General features: G+C 44.2%; 1 protein-coding gene across 3 annotated transcripts in view; it reads right to left on the bottom strand.

Moving 5' to 3' along the window:
* The window catches only part of KPNA6 (karyopherin subunit alpha 6), a 37,120-nt gene that overhangs the window by 7,910 nt on the left and 11,951 nt on the right, over positions 1-17,259 (bottom strand). For all 3 annotated transcript variants that reach the window (XM_090057161.1, XM_090057162.1, XM_090057163.1), the window contains exons 2-13: positions 12,126-12,259; positions 11,179-11,274; positions 10,717-10,816; positions 10,229-10,323; positions 9,073-9,204; positions 8,738-8,826; positions 6,678-6,777; positions 5,150-5,313; positions 4,232-4,310; positions 2,941-3,066; positions 2,173-2,300; positions 280-458 (exon numbers count right to left, since the gene is read on the bottom strand). In XM_090057161.1, coding sequence (XP_089913287.1) covers positions 280-458; positions 2,173-2,300; positions 2,941-3,066; positions 4,232-4,310; positions 5,150-5,313; positions 6,678-6,777; positions 8,738-8,826; positions 9,073-9,204; positions 10,229-10,323; positions 10,717-10,816; positions 11,179-11,274; positions 12,126-12,259 — 1,422 coding nt within the window. The remainder of the gene's footprint in view (positions 1-279; positions 459-2,172; positions 2,301-2,940; positions 3,067-4,231; positions 4,311-5,149; positions 5,314-6,677; positions 6,778-8,737; positions 8,827-9,072; positions 9,205-10,228; positions 10,324-10,716; positions 10,817-11,178; positions 11,275-12,125; positions 12,260-17,259) is intronic.

Here is a 17,259-nt window from a genome sequence, read left to right as displayed (position 1 = left end):
GCTGAAAATATCTTAAATTTTCATTAAGGGGCTAAAAATCAGAGCTTTGCAAGCTTGTGTCACTGATGAAGTGAGCTACGGATTGTAAAAGCTTATACTTCTACAAGTCAATATTGGGTTAAAGAGAACTTCTAGAGCCCCCGCCCGCCCCCACCCACACAAATACTCAGAGAAAATGGAATACAATTGTGAGCAGCATTTTCCAAGCCACATTCTACATTACCTTTTATTACAGGAGATAGAACACCAACAGCCACTAGGCCATTGGCAGCCACTCACCATATGCCTCCTCAATGAGGCTGCAGTAGGGGTTGATGCCTGTGCCGCTTTGCTTGGCTTCCTGCTCACCAAGCCGCAGGATATTTTCCAAACCATTCAAGGCCACTTGAACAATCTTGGAGTCCATGACAGTCAGCAGGTCACAGAGAGGTTTGATGCAGCCCAAATTTACTAGGTACCTGTACAGAACGCATAGGGAAGGTAAGCCTTCTATTTGGCCAGATGGGAAATGGACACCATGGTAAATTCAGGGGGTTTAGGAGAGACAAAAGGCAGGTTAAGAAAAAACAAAACAAAACAAAACACACACACACACAACAGTTTCTGTAAAGTACCAACTAACAGAACCTATCCGTCCTCACCACTAGTTCTCAAACCTGTTGCTTAGATGCTTCAGTCTGTACTTAAAACAAAGTCAGGACTCTTATTTAGTTTGCCAGTACTTAATCCCCATTGAAGTAGGTGGGATCTGAAGATGCAGCTGAGCATCTCAAAACACAGCTTGCTATTTTAAAAGAGCAAGTTGGATCTGGCCTCGCCTGGCTTGTCCAAGTTGCCTGAACAGCAAAAAAAGGAAACTGTGAAGCCATGTTAGTCTGCATCACTTGTAGCATCAACACACTAAACTGACAAATGCATTCATGACGAATTCCAGTGAAACATGACCAGGTTTAGGTGACTTTACAATGTACTTTTAATGGCTGAGCCCAGGGGTGTCAAACTTACAGCCCAGGTATGTGTTATTCCAATAATTTTCAGATATCAAGCCCCCCACATCTCTTTATTCTTGAATACCATTTTCCTACTGGTCTGTTTAGAAATGTAAAAACATTCTTAGTGGGCTTGCGCATAAAGAATCCATACTGCACATGAAAAGAAATGAAAGTTAATGTAAGCGAACTTAGAGAAGCAACATTACAAGGGCTTCTCAAATCTCATTTAATACAATTTTCATATTTCATATGTTTGAAAGAATATTTTAAACCAAGGCAAATGCTTGATGCATTGTGGGGTGAAGGGCAGGGAGGAGAGAAAAGGAAAACTTTTTGGTGCTTCTTTGGGCTTTGATTTATATCAGAAGCAAGCCATTAAACATGGTTTCATGCAAATGATGCACACCAAATGCTTCCAAAATTAGAAGGCCTGTAAATCCACTCTTTGCATGGCACAAGATGTTTAAAACCAAAATATGGCTCAACAGATGTTATTTACCTAAAGAAAAGTTACTCTGCACCACACACTCTTAAAAACACAGATGACCAGAAAATCTGCTGAACACCAGTTAGTGTTGAGGCTGGTGGTAGGTCTTTAAAATCCTATACAGACCTTGAGTCTCTCAAATGACACACCTACAAGCATCAGTTAAATCAGCTGGCATTCAGAGGGAATGCCTCACAAAACATTCATTTTTCAAACTTCTAAAACAGGCCACTATCAGAAGTAACATACCCACACAATTCTTGACAGCGCTTATGTTCAGATATTAGCCATACAACTGTCAAAGCCGGTGGGGAAATGCAGATAAAGCTCTGCTTCACTTCAGAAGTGAGCCTCTTGGCCTCTCCTTCCACAAAATCCAGTTTTATGCAACTGCACCCTGTGGCACTCTGATATTGGCATGCTCCTGAAATGTTCGATACTAATGCATCATTCCATGGTGAGCAGAAACCAAAACCAGCACTAGTAAGTTATCCCCTCCTGAATGGCTACAGAGTAGAAATGCAGTCTTTGACAGGAGGTATGGTAAGTCTCAAAATACATCCTGGAGCTTCTCTTCAGAGATCAGAGATGGATGGTACTGGGAGCCACAGCAATCACTGATGGCAAAACACTTCTCCACAACACCTATCAGTTCAGAGGCAGAGGACAAATAAGAGCAAATCCTCTATGTACCTGATCTGTTCTGGCGTTCCTCCTGATGTTGCATTCGTAATAGCCCATGCTGCCTCTTTCCTCGTACGGAACTCTGCTTTCTGCAAGATTTCTATCAGCACTGGGAATATGTTAGCATCTATGACTGCCTGAGGAGAGGAGCAGCAAGTAGTATTTAGATCTGGCAACATGGTACATAGAAGACAATCAAGCTGTGGAACATGTACTTCTCCCTTTACCCACCCATCTTTGGTATCAATGGAAAGGATGCAAATACGCTTTCTCTGCCATGTGTTATCAACATAAGACTTTCAGTTGCATAGCTAGAAGGGCAAGCGCAGCCCCTTATTGCATTAGCATCACGGAAGGACTTTGAGCCCTGTCTAGGTCTTTAGATTTAGGTCCTTAATTCTTTAAATCTAACAATGTGTCCCTGTTTAAAGAAGCACCCTAGGTATACAGCAACTTTGGAATGACAGAAAAGAGACAGATGTGATCCCCCTTCCCCTTATTCACTCAAGGATCAGTGTCTCAGAGCTCATTTCCAAACCAGCCCATCTTTGCAGGAACAGATCGTCTTGCTTGGATGTCTAGCAACATCTAGATTCAATCGAGTGTATCAGTTATTTTAACTGTACCTAGAATTAACTTCTCTGGAAAGGGGGAACTGGAGTATAAAGGCCTTTGAATTCATATTAAAAAACCCAAACATATAAGCTTGTCTCAGCGCTACTTTCACAAACTAAGCAGCATCACAGATCAGCCCAGAGAGGGCTCCAGAAGCTGTACCTGTATTTGCGCCCTGTTTCCAGCTGTGATGTTAGAAATGGTCCAGCAAGCTTCTTTCCGGATTGACTCCTTGGGGCTGCTTAATAAATGAAGGAGGCAGGGCAGAGCTGAGCAGTTCAGGATCACCTGAAGAGAATTAAAAACAAAGGGCAAGACCACACCATTAAGTCCAACACTTAGTTATTGCCTCCCTGTGCTTCTCACACAGTCTGATATGAGGTTGAGACACCTTCAGAGTCTTATAAAGAAACTTATTCTCTTGCCAGAGACCTGCCTGTGAATAAGATATTCCATTGTGTACCACTAGGGGGAAAGAGAACCTTTCCTATCCTTGAGGAGGAGACATTCCAGTTCCAAAGGGGGAAGTGGCATTTGGGGAACAGGACACAGAGGGAGAAGCAAACCTTCTTCTGCTGCATCTTGCTCCTCAAAGAAGACCTAGACCTCTGCTTGGACACCAAAAGGATGACATTTCTGTGACTGGAGTCAAGACTTCTCCCTTGACAAATACTGGCTGCAACACATTATTATAGACTGCGAGCCATCACATTTATCAGCCTGATCTGGAAGCAGTCAGGCATTTTATCATTGCAGCCTCAACCCGTGCTATTTATTACTATGTTAGAAGGCACTGCAGAGTAACACCTGTTTGAAACCCTTCATTTCACCACTGTTAGTAGGGCTAGTATACACCAAGTCTCTCCTACCTCTCCCCAAGCATAGGTTGTATCAACCCAGACTCTCCTTTTTCATAAAGACCATGCTAGCATTTGTCTGCAAGTCATCTGCTGACAAAAGCCACGCTTGCTTTAAAGCAGTGTTTCTCAGCTCATGGATCACGACCCAAAAACAGGGTCGCAAGAATATATGAAAGGGTCGCAATCAAAACTTTAAAAACGTATTCTCTTTTAAAGAGAAAAACCATGGGAAACTGTGGCTTTTCCGTTGCAGGTTGGCAGAGTTTTAACCTGCAAGGTGCTGCTTTGGGCCTCCCCTGCCCCACACACCCATCCCCTGCCCCACACACTGGGGGGCTAGGGCCAGTGGGTCAGGAGTGAGGGGCACTGGGTTGGGACTGGGCAATGTTTACAAGTGGGTACAAAAAAAGGGGGGGGAGGGGAAATCACTGCTTTAGAGAGACAGGGTGTTCCAAGCCAAACTGTTTCCTGACAGTGCTCCGATAATGGATTTATATCAAGGATCTATCCCTCCTCAGTGGGGATGAGGATTTGGTAATTTCTAGCTCCTTTCCCCACTTGGACCTGAATACAAAGTCAGTCATGCTCCTCACCTGGGTTTGGATGTCATCACCCGTCACAATGTTGCCTACAGCTCGCAAGGCTGGGGAAGCCACTTTATAGTCGTTGTGCCTATAGGATGAAGAGTGAGAGGGTTAAACTCCAGTTATCTTCCATGCACTAAGAATCCCACCTCCTCCTCTGCTACCACACAAATAGCCACAAGCAGCAAAATTCATTCAAACCCCACGGACAGTCCTTGCTCACGCAGGGAAGAAGACAGCTTTCTTCATCCATTAGAAAGAAGCTCCAGCATAAATGGTTTCCTTTTCACCTGCGAGTCATTAGTAAGTCTGCACCTTCTTATATGCCTCTTCCTAATATAGTGGCATTCAGTTAATGGTCCAATCAGAACACTTTGCTATGTGCATCCAAAACTCCTTTGAAAGTCTGCCTACTCTACAAAGCCTTCACTTTGCAACGCGCAGGCTTTGAACTGATCACCACAAACAGATCAGAAGTAGTGTACTGAATTACTGGTCAACTGTATGGAAAACCTTACTCATTTTTTTGATAGGTATTTTTGTCCTTATACTCCAATCTTTCCTTTACTTTGTAAAAAATATCTGTAAACAAATTTTAAAAGCATTAAAAGAACACAGGCTCATTGCATTGCCTGGCATGAACCACAGCCTACATACCTATATGTATAAATCCTGGCCCTGAGCGCAAGGATGAAGCTAGTGCATTAGACTAGAACTATCCCGTGGACCACATGAAACATTCTTCTGCATAAGAAAGAACACTGGGGTGTAGTCCCCAAATGGCAGATGCTCCCACACACCATCGTTACTATATCATTCTGTTAGTGCTGTAAAAGTTTTACCTCCATAAACAAAAGGTATACCAGAATAAGCCAACACCCATGTTTACACAGGCGGTTCAATTAGGTCTTTACCCCAGATACTCACATTAACAGCTCCACCAGTCGTCGGCACACTCCAGAGTCTATTACTGCTTGGATCTTCTCATTGGGGCCATCTGATAAGTAAGAGAGCGCCCAGCATGCATCTGCCAGCAAGTCAGAGTCGCTGCTGAATAATAATCTGGACAACACTGGCAAGCAGGGAGACACCTATAAAGGAGTCACCATCCCCCCCACCCCAAAGAAAAGAGTTAGAAAGGTTTCTGGACAAAAAGCCCCATAGCTTTGTGTGCAGATAAGACTTAGCTGTGCTGACTGGCACAGAGAGAGAAGAACAGTGACCCAGAAGCCATTGCTTGGATTACTGCAAGAATCATATTGGGATTTTCACACTGTCACAGTCAGAGTCCAGAAACAGTACAGAACCATTTTGAAACCCAGACTGGTGATCAATTATGGATGTAGGATCTTAGCCATACTGTTCACTGGCCAGCTCAGACAAGTAGCCAGAGCTGCTGATGTTACAGTGCATCTCTGACTGCAGCTTTTCTGTGTGGTTCATGTAACTTTAGTCTCTTCAGCTACAAGGTACAACAGAAATTTAAACACCAAGCCAAGATAAGGGGTCAGCTCATCCCAAAAGGTTAGAGGATACAGCAGCAACTGGACAGAGTCCACACCTTGAAAAGCAGGTACCATTCTCATGTAAGCTGTCCCCATACCTCATCTCTACATAAGGGTATACCACTGCTCCCCCCCAGCACACACTTTTGCCCCAGCACTACAAATTAGCAGCACAGTACGTGGTTTAATGTGCAAGGTATGCAGTTTGTGGTGCTGCAAAGAGGTTTACAGCACTTCAAACCACACTTGCGTGTGCATCTGGATGTGGCCTTATAGACTAACTAGATCAGATATGTATAGCATATGCTTTCGTAAACAGAGGCCTTACTTCATCAGACACCACAAAGGGACTTCAGGAAGCAACAATGTCCCTTCATGGCATCTGATGAAGTACACTTTCTGCTTACAGTAACTTATATCTCTCTGATCTAGTTAGTCTAACATATAACATGCAAATCTACCCTGCCTTCCGCCATTTTTTTTAAGATGACACTGACAATCAAAGGGAAGGGGCAGAGGGAAGAGGACTTCCACAGTTCATAAGGAACTAAAGCTGATCTGAAAGAAGGGTTTCCACTAGATAGGAATGGAATACTTCAGCATTTTGTTTTGTTCGCATTTGGAACAGTCCTATAAAAAGAGTCTGGTCTCCCAGTCAGTGCATAAGCTAAGCCTCAGCTAAGGCTGAGGGGATGGGGGTCCCTGACTCAGAGGTCTAGCAGGTGGACCTCCTGGAAAGAGACTAGACAGGGTGAGACGGGACCCCTGTCAATAAATGGAAGCGTTGCTACCAGGTGTTTGCATACTGACAAACGAGGAAGTTCTGACTTTTTTCTTCAGACCTTTTCTGATCAGCTTTAATATTTAGACCTTATTGCCTGCATGAACCAGGGCCCTTTTCCCCAACCACCTCTTTGTCTGCCAAGAAAAGTAAGGCTTCATTTCCTCACCTTGTCAAATTCAGGTGGTGGGTTCTTCCCTCTGCACAAGTTTGACAAGGCCCAGACAGCATTTCGAGTCATTGTCAACCTGGTGGACTTTGTGAGAAGCCTAGGAAGAGAATAATCATGCATTACACTGCCATGCTGTAGCTCAAAGTGCCTTTAAACAAGCAGATGATTTGCAGTGAGGGAACAAAATACAAATTTGAGAGGGCCAGAAAAAAGTTGCACTGCTTGAGAACCTGTTCTTCAGACTAAGTACTTCACCCAAACCTTTCATTTTGAGCATAAAAAAGATGTAATGCATCTACCCCGAAGACAGAAACAAATGCTGTTGTTTCACAGTGCAAAGCAACATCAGACAGAAAGCAAGTGCAGTCTTCAAACAAAACTGCAGATGGGAATCTTCAGGCTAGCAGAACACAGCTTCTCTGAGCCTGAATCTAGCCAGGTAAGCACACCTATTCTTAGAGGGCCACTGATCTGATCCTAAAGAGCCACCTGTATGATCAGAGACTTGCAAGGCAAGTCATATAAGGAAAAGCTGAGGGACTTGGGCCTCTTCAGCCTAAAAAGGCTGAGAGGGGACTTGGTAGCAGCTTACCATTACATCAGGGGAATACATCAAGGGCTCAGCAAACAACTGTTCACCAAACCACCCTTGAGGAAAACCAGGAGTAATGGCTACAAACTCCTGGAAGACCATTTCAGGCTTAGCACTAGGAAGTACTTCTTCACAGTTAGTGTCCAGACTGTGGAATAAACTTCCCCCAGAGGTGGTGCAATCACCTGCCCTGGAAATCTTCAAGAGGAGACTGGACGGTCACCTTGCTGGGGTCACCTGACCCCAGTCATCTTTTCTGCCTAGTGCAAGGGGGCTGGACCCAATTATCTTGTGAGGTCCCTTCCAATCTATGAATCTCCAGCCACCACAAGAAGTCAGGAACTCAATTTTAGCTTCACCTGAGGACAACAGCTCTATGCCTCTATAAAACAATCTCTTGCAACACCTTCAAGGCGACATAGCTGAACACCATTTATAATCAAAATACTTCATGTGAACATCTCGTTAAATTGGCATTTCTGCCACAAATCTCTGTCCACATTGCTAGCACGAAAGATTCTCTTGCTGAAATGATGGACAGACTGACAGTTTTTAGAAACTAAATAATCTTAAATATCTTAGAGGGTGGTCACCAGCCAGTTGCCCACCCATAAGCAGCCTCGTTCTCTGTGCTTTATGGTTTATGGGCAGTGAGAAGCTTTGTCATCCAGTCTGCAGACCTCTGCAAGAAAATGGGACAGTGCAATATTGTCCCTCCCAAGTTACAACCAACTCCTTTTACCAGTCTTTTTTCTACAATGTGGCCACCACCACAAACAAAAACCTTTTCCCTTGGTGTCTGGACAGCAGAGTCATCTGCCTGGTCTTTGGCATCCTGAAGTCGAACACTAGTGTCAGAAGTGACTTAAAATTTTGTCTCCTACAATGTGCACTTCTCTTATCTTGTTGCTACTACCTCATCAAGAGCAATTTAAAACGATCCTGACAAGAATAAAATATGACTAGTACTTGAAAGCACCCTGCCTAGAAATAGGCAGACAACTCAGCTAACATACTGAGGCTGCGTCAGGATTTCTGATTTATATGATGTATGATGACCCTCTCAACCCTAGACGGATTCTTTTAAGATTCATCCAATCAATTCCTGAAAGCTGGCATAACTGTATCCCTTCAGGAGCTGTTCTCTGTACTTACAGCTCAGGCACTTCTAAGTGACAGGCCCCATAACTTCAGAAAGGCTGTCTGGCAAGCTGTGACAGTGCTCATGTACAGTTCACAGCAGGCATAACGATTTGTGAGAAGGCAAACCATCTGTCAAAGCTTTATCCGTTATGATTTAAGTACTACTACCTTTCTCTAATACCAATTTGCAAACTGAATTTTATTCCCAAAAAACATTAGCAGGTAGGTGGTTCTGGTCACCCAGTTTTCATAGCAGGATGTTACTCTGCTTTAGTAAAATGGACCTTCAAGAACTATGCTGCAAATACTTATGGTTACTTACATTAACAAGGGAGGAAGAATAGCGCAGTTAAGGACGTAATCTCTACACACAGAGCTGTCTCCAGCAATGTTCCCCAATGCCCAGACAGCCTGGAAAGAAAGAACAGCAGTTTTACCATTCACAGTTTCTGAACAGATGAAGAAGAGGGTATTGAGTTAGAGGCATACTTTGTAACTCCAAGTAACCAGTATAGGAATTACTGCATGAAGCTGGTCACCAGAGAGCTACACTTATTTCAAACAAACTTTGATGCTCCCTATGCACAAGAGTTGTGCACCTTTCCCCCACCCCTTAAAAAAATAAAATAAAATAATTGAAAACAAAGTGACCTTTACCTGTTCTTGGACATCTTCAAAATCAGAGTTTAACAGCTCTATAAAGATAGGAACTGCCCCAGCTTCAATGACTATTTTAGTTTGTTGAGAGGTTCCTGATGCAATATTTGTCAACGCCCATGCTGCTTCAAACTGAAAATGAGATACCAGCAACGATATCATAAGCAGAACAATCCTGATATGGCACACCATTTGCTATTAGTTTTAGAGCCTTTACTGCTCCCATCTCATCTAGGAAGTTCTATATAGGAATGATCTTGCCTCCAGCAGGAGGTTGGACTATATAGATTCCCGAGGGCCCTTCCAACCTTACTTGTCCATGATTTATATGCACTGAAGCATATAAATGGTTTTATGGGGCTAAACTCCCCTGCCCAGGCTGGTTAGTATGAACAGTGTTTGGATGACTGTTCACCAAGCGTAACTATATACAACAGCTGTCAGATATAGGCAAGCTGTCGACAATTTTGAGGGTACAGAGAAGGGTGGACTGACTCACCCCATCACAGACCTTGGCCACACCCACCCAAAGCAAAAGGAAGATCAGTCCACAGATCACTGACAGTAAAAACACACTAGTGCACATCATGTCATCTTTCCTGGGGATTACTCGTTCTCTTGGGCTTGACAGGTCAGCAATTCACTCCCCTGTCAGTGGCAATCCTAGGAATTGTGAACTGGGCAATACTGCATAACAAAGTCTGAGAGATCACTCTCTACTTCAAAGAGTCCTCTCCAGCTGCTCAGAGCAGCCCCTGACCAGGGCTTGGAGGCACAAGCTACAGTAGATGAGAGAAAGTGGTTTCCTATTTGGAAGCCTAATGCTATTACATCCTACTCCTGTGACTGGCAGGTGAAGCCAAACTGCATGTTACTGTCATCTGCCTCTTTCTTGAAGGGCTTTAACCAACTTCAAATCTTCTGAAAGACTGATCCCTAGGGTATACGGCTTCCTGAAAGGAGGACGGTTATGGTAGCCATCAACTGTGACAGCCTGCTGTCGTCAAGAGAACATGCAATCCTTTCCAAAAAGCTACATGTGATCTGTAGTGTCTAAGCTCTAAAGACACCACCTTTCCAAGCTGGCTGTGGGGGGTTAAACATCACAGCTCAGCAGAGAGAAGTTCTATTTGTCCTTCACAGTACTCTTCTTTACCTGTAGTGTGCAATTTTCACTTCTCTTTAGGAATTCAACAAATCTGTCCACCACTCCCAAAGTGTTTATCACTTCATCTATTGGAGGATTCGGCTCTGGAAGTATAAAACAAGGTCAAAAGGGTATTTTAGTAGCAAACAAGTGACCTCTTTCATTGCTAAATCCACTTTCACCATTTAAAGTTGTACTTGCATTGGACAGGAGAACTATCCAACAGAAAGCTTTCTGTACAGGCCATCCAGTTACAAGGCAATAGGGCATTTTCTACATGTTTAAAACCAAAAAGATGGTCATACAAGGAGATCACAGTCCCATCCCCTTCTCTCAGTGCCAACTGAGAAGCGACAGGATTGTAGGCCCGTTGCATTAGGTGGAACCACTGTCCCTTAAAACAGCAATATTAATACCAAGAATAGCATCACAAATGTTTTAGACAATCTGCCTCAAACAGCTTACAATACAGCCAAGAGCAGCAGCTCAGTTTTTACCTTTCGAGAGCAATTTCCTGAATTTCTGAGTGGTTGCTAACTGCAGGTCAGAATCATCTGAGAAGAGCATTTCCACCATTTCTCTTGTGATCACTCCCTCCTATGGGAAGAGAGGAAGAAAAGCAGCGTCAGACAGAACCACCATTCCAAGCTTATTGTTACAAACCCCAGGAACATGACAACCTGTCGCCATGACTTGGAGCTTAATTTTTTTAAACCTACATGGTAACTGAAGTCAGAACCAGATCACGTGTAAAAGTCTACGTCTCAGACGGGGTTTTGAACTTCACCACAGTCCCAACTGCAATATTCTAAGTACTTACACAGGGGTGGAAAGGCAGTCAAGAATACAAGATATGATGATCTCTCTTAGTTTGAAAGCCTTCAAGCTTGTCAGTTTTATGGGGTCTATAGTGTTAAGTCTACCTAGAAGAGGGACCAGAGTTCAGGAAGAAGTCTTACCCCTGATGTGGTAGAAGTGACATAAGAATCCATGAGGAGGCTATCAAGCATGGCAGCATCTTCATTAATGAGTTCCACATTTCTTCTTTTAAAGAGCTGTGAAGAGATCAGAATCAGCATTGCTGCTCTAAAGCAATAGCCACCTTTTAGAAACATCACCACTAGCAAGCCTGTCTAGGTAAAATCTGTGGAACAAACCACAACCTGAATACAGAAGCAGTCACTTAAGACACTAGTTTACATTGCTGTAGATGATAATTTTGGCCTGTGAACTGGACAACGGTGGAGCAAGTCTTGCCCTCAGACAAACCCAAGGAACCTACTTACTTCACCAAGCCTTTATGGCATAAGCAAGTGCAGAATTTGACCCAGTGAGTCAGAGAGAGAGAGAGAACGAGAGAAAGGAAGGACAGGTGGTAGACTGGGGCTAATGCACTGGCCGAGCTGTGCAGAAAGCTTGCAAAGTCTGCCAATTCTACATGTGGCCCTAGCATACAAGGACATAGAAAACCCACAGAACTTTTTTTTTTTGCTGGCTTTTTTCTGGTGCTTAAGAGCACGATTCATTTTCTGATTTTTGACAGAGTCTTTAGAAAACAAATAAAAGCCCACAACACCACGGGCTCTGGGAAGCCTTCCCGTGATTCAATATCACAGAAAGGCAGATAGATTTCCACTGTGGCATCAGGGGCATACACAGCAACTGCAGGTCTCAGGATGAGCAGGGAACCTCTGGAGCACTCTTCACATGAGTCACACTGTGAACAAGCGTGTGAAAAGAAAGCAGCATCATTCCAGGTCTAAATGCTGGAGGGGCAGGCAATGGGAGGAGAAGACTGTGAGCAACTCTGACTGGAGACCTCGGGCGGTTCCTGTTGCACAATACTACATACTTGATCCAGGTAAAGCTATACTTCTCCAAGCCAAATCAGCACAGCACAGGTTACCTGCTGTTCTCGTTTCTGTTTGCGTAGCTGAATTCCCTCCTCTTCTCTTCTCCGGCGCATTTCTTCGGGATTTAGAGCTTTGTTTTTGTAACTCTTCATTCGATAATTATCCTTCGCAGGACTCGCCATGGTTTCTACAAAGAAGTCAGAAAAGTAGGATCAGGCTTTGCTTTAGTCTCTGTCCTCTCACCTGCCCACCCTGCCATTAAGGAAAGCAAGTACATGTCACAAGAAACTGCACAGTCCAATTTAAAAGACTGAGAACTGCTATCTGAAATACCCATGCAGAAGCTCCAAGCTCAGAAGTGTTACTGGCCTACACCTGATGTGGTCTCTTAGAATACTGCTGCTCAACAGGCACTGCTGTAAATGTAACGCTCTGCAAAAATCTCTCTCAACCAGGACTTGGACTTCACTACACAAAGTACACTTCTCACTGTGAAAGGGTATACTCAAATAGTTCCCTTGCCCACCAGAAGGCAGAGTGCCTGAGGCTGCTTGGGTAGGCAGCACTGTAGGTCAGTGTTTCCCAACCAGTGTGCCATCAGAAATGAACAGGTGTGCCACAGAATTTTGCCATGGGAATGAGCTACAATAGGTATGAGAATGGGGAATGCCTCAACAAGTGTGCCGCAGAAAAACATTTATTAATATAACTGCCTTGGGCTGGAACTTGTTGGGAAACACTGCTGTAGATCATGCCCAAATAGCACCTCATCACTACCACTAGAAGTAGCACCTTGAAGATGCCACCCACCCACCCTCTTCCATCCTCCAAGGCCAACAGACCAAGAACCCGACTGTCAGCAAAAAGCAGCATTCAGCCTCTGTAGACCAGGTTGCTCTGAAGTGTAGGAGTGTCACTAGCAGCTAAAAATTCTACTTAGATGCATTTTATGTTGTGAAGTACGGACTTTCACAATCAGAGCTCCCACTTTTAAAAGGCTAGGTAGCAGGCAACAGTCGATCCTCTCAATCATGGTGTACACATAAGAGATCTAGTCATGAATCCACTTATACAGAGTCCTGTGACCATCACACCAGGACCTTTGACACGTATGCCTAGGCAAGAGTATGGAGGAGTGGAAGTGGCCCAAGACCTGCCATCCCCCTTTAAACCATCAAGACATAACCCGAAGGCCAGATCAAGTCCAGATATTGAGTGCCTCAATGGTTGTAGTTTCTGCCAAACAGAAACAGGTAAGAACTGCTGCTGACTGCCTAAGGCCTCGGCGAGGGCATTTGTCAGGCTAAGGAATAACACCCTTTCTCCAACCAAGGAGTACCTGCAGGGCAGTGGGGGCTAGGGCTGAGGCTCCCTATACTCACCTTACTCTGCTTGTGGCAGGGTAGCTTCCATAAAATACCACAGTGTTGCAACCTCTAGTCTCACCACGTTACTGCCAGGCCCTCCAGTCTGATGCAGTTTACGGTCATACTCAGGACCAAAAAGGTTCAGGTACTATGTTGCATGTTAACATATATATTGGGGGGCGGGGGGAAGCAGAATATCCATTAAAGCACTAAAAGTTTGGACACGATACAAGAAAGCCCAGCAAAATTCACCTGAAACATGCCTAATTCCACACCCCCTTCAGAGTGCAGAGACATCACACACATGTAGTGCTTCACCCAGCTGGAAGTGGCATGCAGACCAAGCTTGCCAGACTACTCTGACAGCACTCAAATCTGGGAAAATAACAACTTTTTTGCTACTTGTTTCACAACAATCTTCTTAAAACTATTTGAAACCTGGGTGCCTGTGCATTCTGCTCCAGAGTCAGGGGTGCGGACTTTCCACCACTTGGCACAGAGAAAGCAACCAGTACAAACCAGCAGGAAGAACAGCCACCCAGACGCAGAAGGATCTCTCTGAGGTATAGCCAGTTATGGCCCATTGCTTTGATCACATGCCTCCCCATGCCTTCCTCCAATGGCTCCCTTTTTCCACCACAGAAAGTGTAAGATGCCTGTGCAAAGCTTTTCCTACTACCTTACCCAGAGCCCACAATTCCTGCCTCACCTTTGTGCTCCCCCAACCCTTGCTACCACTGATGCTTGGAAGGAGCTCCATGCAAACACCAAAAAAGCTACATTACCTTCTTTCCAATCCCTCCCTTAAAATTCTCTGCCGCAAAACCTACTGAAAAACACACTCACTAGATTGCTTGCGTGCTACGACTTCAGCCTGTCATGTTGCCCAGTGTCGTCCCAATGCTGACCATGACCAGCTCCACATCTAACAGTGAGGCCTTTTCTTTTTGAACTCAGCCACAAACTACAGTCTCCTGAACAGGGCCTCCTGCCCAGTACTGCCTCAGAGCTAGAGAAATTTGGTATTCTGGTTCAATCGAGCCTTTTTGTCCTCCACACCATGTTCAGCAGACAATATTGTATCAGGGAACCTTCCTTTCTAGAGTCCTCCCCACTTTGCTAGCCTTACAATATGAACAGGAGGCTGAGAGGGGGATTTGGTGGCTGCCTACAAACTCATTAGGGGAGATCAGCAGCAAATAGGAAGGTCCTATTCCCCTCAGCAGCACCTGGGGTGACAAGGAACAATGGCCAGAAGCTGCTGGAGAATAGGTTCAGGTTAGAGATTAGGAGGCACTATTTCACTGTTAGGGTGGCTAGGATCTAGAACCAACTTCCTAGGGAAGTGGTCCTCGTTCCTACCTTGGGCAAATTCAAAAAGAGGTTGGACAAATACCTGCCTGGGGTCAGGTGATCCCAGCATGTGCTCCGGCCAGTGGCATGGGGGGGGGTTAGACTAGATGATTTGTTCAGGTCCCTTCTGACCCCAAACTACTATAAAACTAAGAAACAGTGGCTTAGGAAGCCCAAGTGAAATTGGAATTGAGGTCACTTTCCTGTTCACTGACCAAACGTTCTTCTCCAAGGAGAAAGTACAAACTGAACTGTCCAATGCTGATCTTCTACTGCTTAGTTCCCATCAAAAGAATTGAAAGAAAAGCATGGAAGTGTCCTGATATTAACCCATAGGAAACAGCATGTTCCTTAGGCTTCTGTGCCTCATTAGAGCCATTCAATCAAGATGCGTAAGTTGAACAGTTTTTAGGATACGGGAAATTGCAAGTTTCAAGCCTGGTGTAACAGAAGACAAACATTTTCCTAGCTTCGAGGTCAGCTTCTATTATAGCAGGAATAAGGTTAAAAGTAATTTTATACTGAGACAGAGATGTACCAAAAAAGTCCAACATCTCAATGTCGTGGCAAGTTAAGTTATGCAGAAAACTCACTTATGAACAGAAAGAGACCGATACTTTGAGATTTTTTCATACTCCAAAAGGACCATTGTGGCAGGGGAAGAAACCTTAAAGTAATGTTAAGATGATCACAAGGGGCAAGGGAACCTGACATCCTCTTATAGTATCTGCTGTTTAGAGGACATTCCTTCCCTAAGCCAAAAACTTGAAGGGGTGTTCCACTGAAAGCTATGTATAAGCCCCTGAGACCCAGCCCCAAACCTACTATATACACAGTTGTGTAACTGAGAGCCAGGGCCAAAGAACAGAAGATGCATGAAGGGACTGGGTATCAGGAGGAATTGCAAGTTGACATGCAATTACTTAATACCCACAAACCCAGAAAAAAAAAAAAAGCACTGCCTTCAAGTGGTAAAGTAAGTATTTAAACCCAACTATAGTCTTAAGAACAGTTTGTTCTGCCCTGGATGACAGTTAGGGTGCCATTCTTACTTTCTCTGAAGCTAGTAAGCAAAGAACTAAGTGCCTGATGGAACAGTGCACTTGGATCACTGCTTGGAAAGATTTGTGCATCCTGAAAGCAATGACAGCAGTTTGAGCACTGAGTCCTGGTAGATTTTGCAGGAGTTCAGGCCTTAAAGGCTACCATTGGTCTCTTTCCTAAACATTGGTGCATTTATCTCCAGATTGACCAGGTCTAAGACTGCCTACAAGCCACTACACTGTGCTGCAGCCAGGCCTGGATTCCTAGTCCTGTAGTTTTTGCCCTGGACCTCAGACCAACGTGTAGTTTAAGTCATAGAGCAAGCATGGATGTATTAGTGAGGCCTCCATGAAGCCTGGATCAGATCATCAATGGCACTGTTCCTCATTCTATTGATCAGCTCTGCATGACTAATTATTTGAGAGGTGTTTTCTCCACCAAGGATGAAACATTAGATCACAGGACAACTGTAACTCCACCTACCTATAACCCTCAGTCATTAGAGCTGGCTGAGAAAAGTGAAAGGAAGAAAAAGTAGTAATCATACTTCTATAAGAGCAGTTGATTTAGAAGGTAGATGGGACTGAAGCCTCTAAAATTCTTAAGCATGTATTTCACACTGAGTGATCTCAAGATATTAAAAATATCAAGATATAACCTCATTCATGAATTTTAAATCACGCTGAAAATCTAGCAGCGCTGGTGTGTGCTCCATATTTGAATGAGCATACTGCCATCCTAATGTTACACAGCTGGAACATGGCAAAGGATAGACACACCCTGCAAAATAAAAAGTCAAATGTAAGGACACACTTTGAAAGGTAGCTTATCAAGTTAAGGGGTTTGTTAGCACAGGATACAACTATACTCCTCCTCCCTTTTTGTGTTTTTAAGTGGCTTAGTACTATGTATGAGATTACTAGCCTGTTAGTCATATAAATAGCTGAATGACACATGACAGTTCAGCTGTTTGGAAACTTGCACAATCCCAATCTCTGTTCTTGGCAGGGCACGCCTTGGAGACTGCTCTGGACAGCTCTGTCAGGCTCTGGGTGTCAGACAAACAGCTTTACAAAACCAGCAGCAAGTGGAAGACCATCACAATCCAGGTTCCTAAAATGTACCAAGTTTGCCTGGCAGATAGACAGGCGTTATGGATTTCAGAGCACCAAGAATGCTACAGCATGGCAGGAAGGCACTGAAAATACAGCTAACTGCTTAAGATGTATTTTGCTGCTGGCAGCAAGGATGCACATCAGACAAACCGCCATTTACTTGACATAGGATTTCCTGCTAAATCTTGCACATATTCACTACTTCAGATCCCCTTTGCCAACTTTTTGCTGGTTGGTCTTGATCTGCTACTGAAATCATAATGTTGAAATGTGACACGACATTTGACTGCCATAGCAACAAGCAGATG

The sequence above is a fragment of the Crocodylus siamensis genome, chromosome 7 (assembly GCF_052110815.1).
Source record: "Crocodylus siamensis isolate JL-2025a chromosome 7, ASM5211081v1, whole genome shotgun sequence".
NCBI lineage: Eukaryota > Metazoa > Chordata > Crocodylia > Crocodylidae > Crocodylus > Crocodylus siamensis.
Note: the sequence above shows the minus strand (reverse complement) of the source record. Positions and strands in the feature narration are given on the sequence as shown.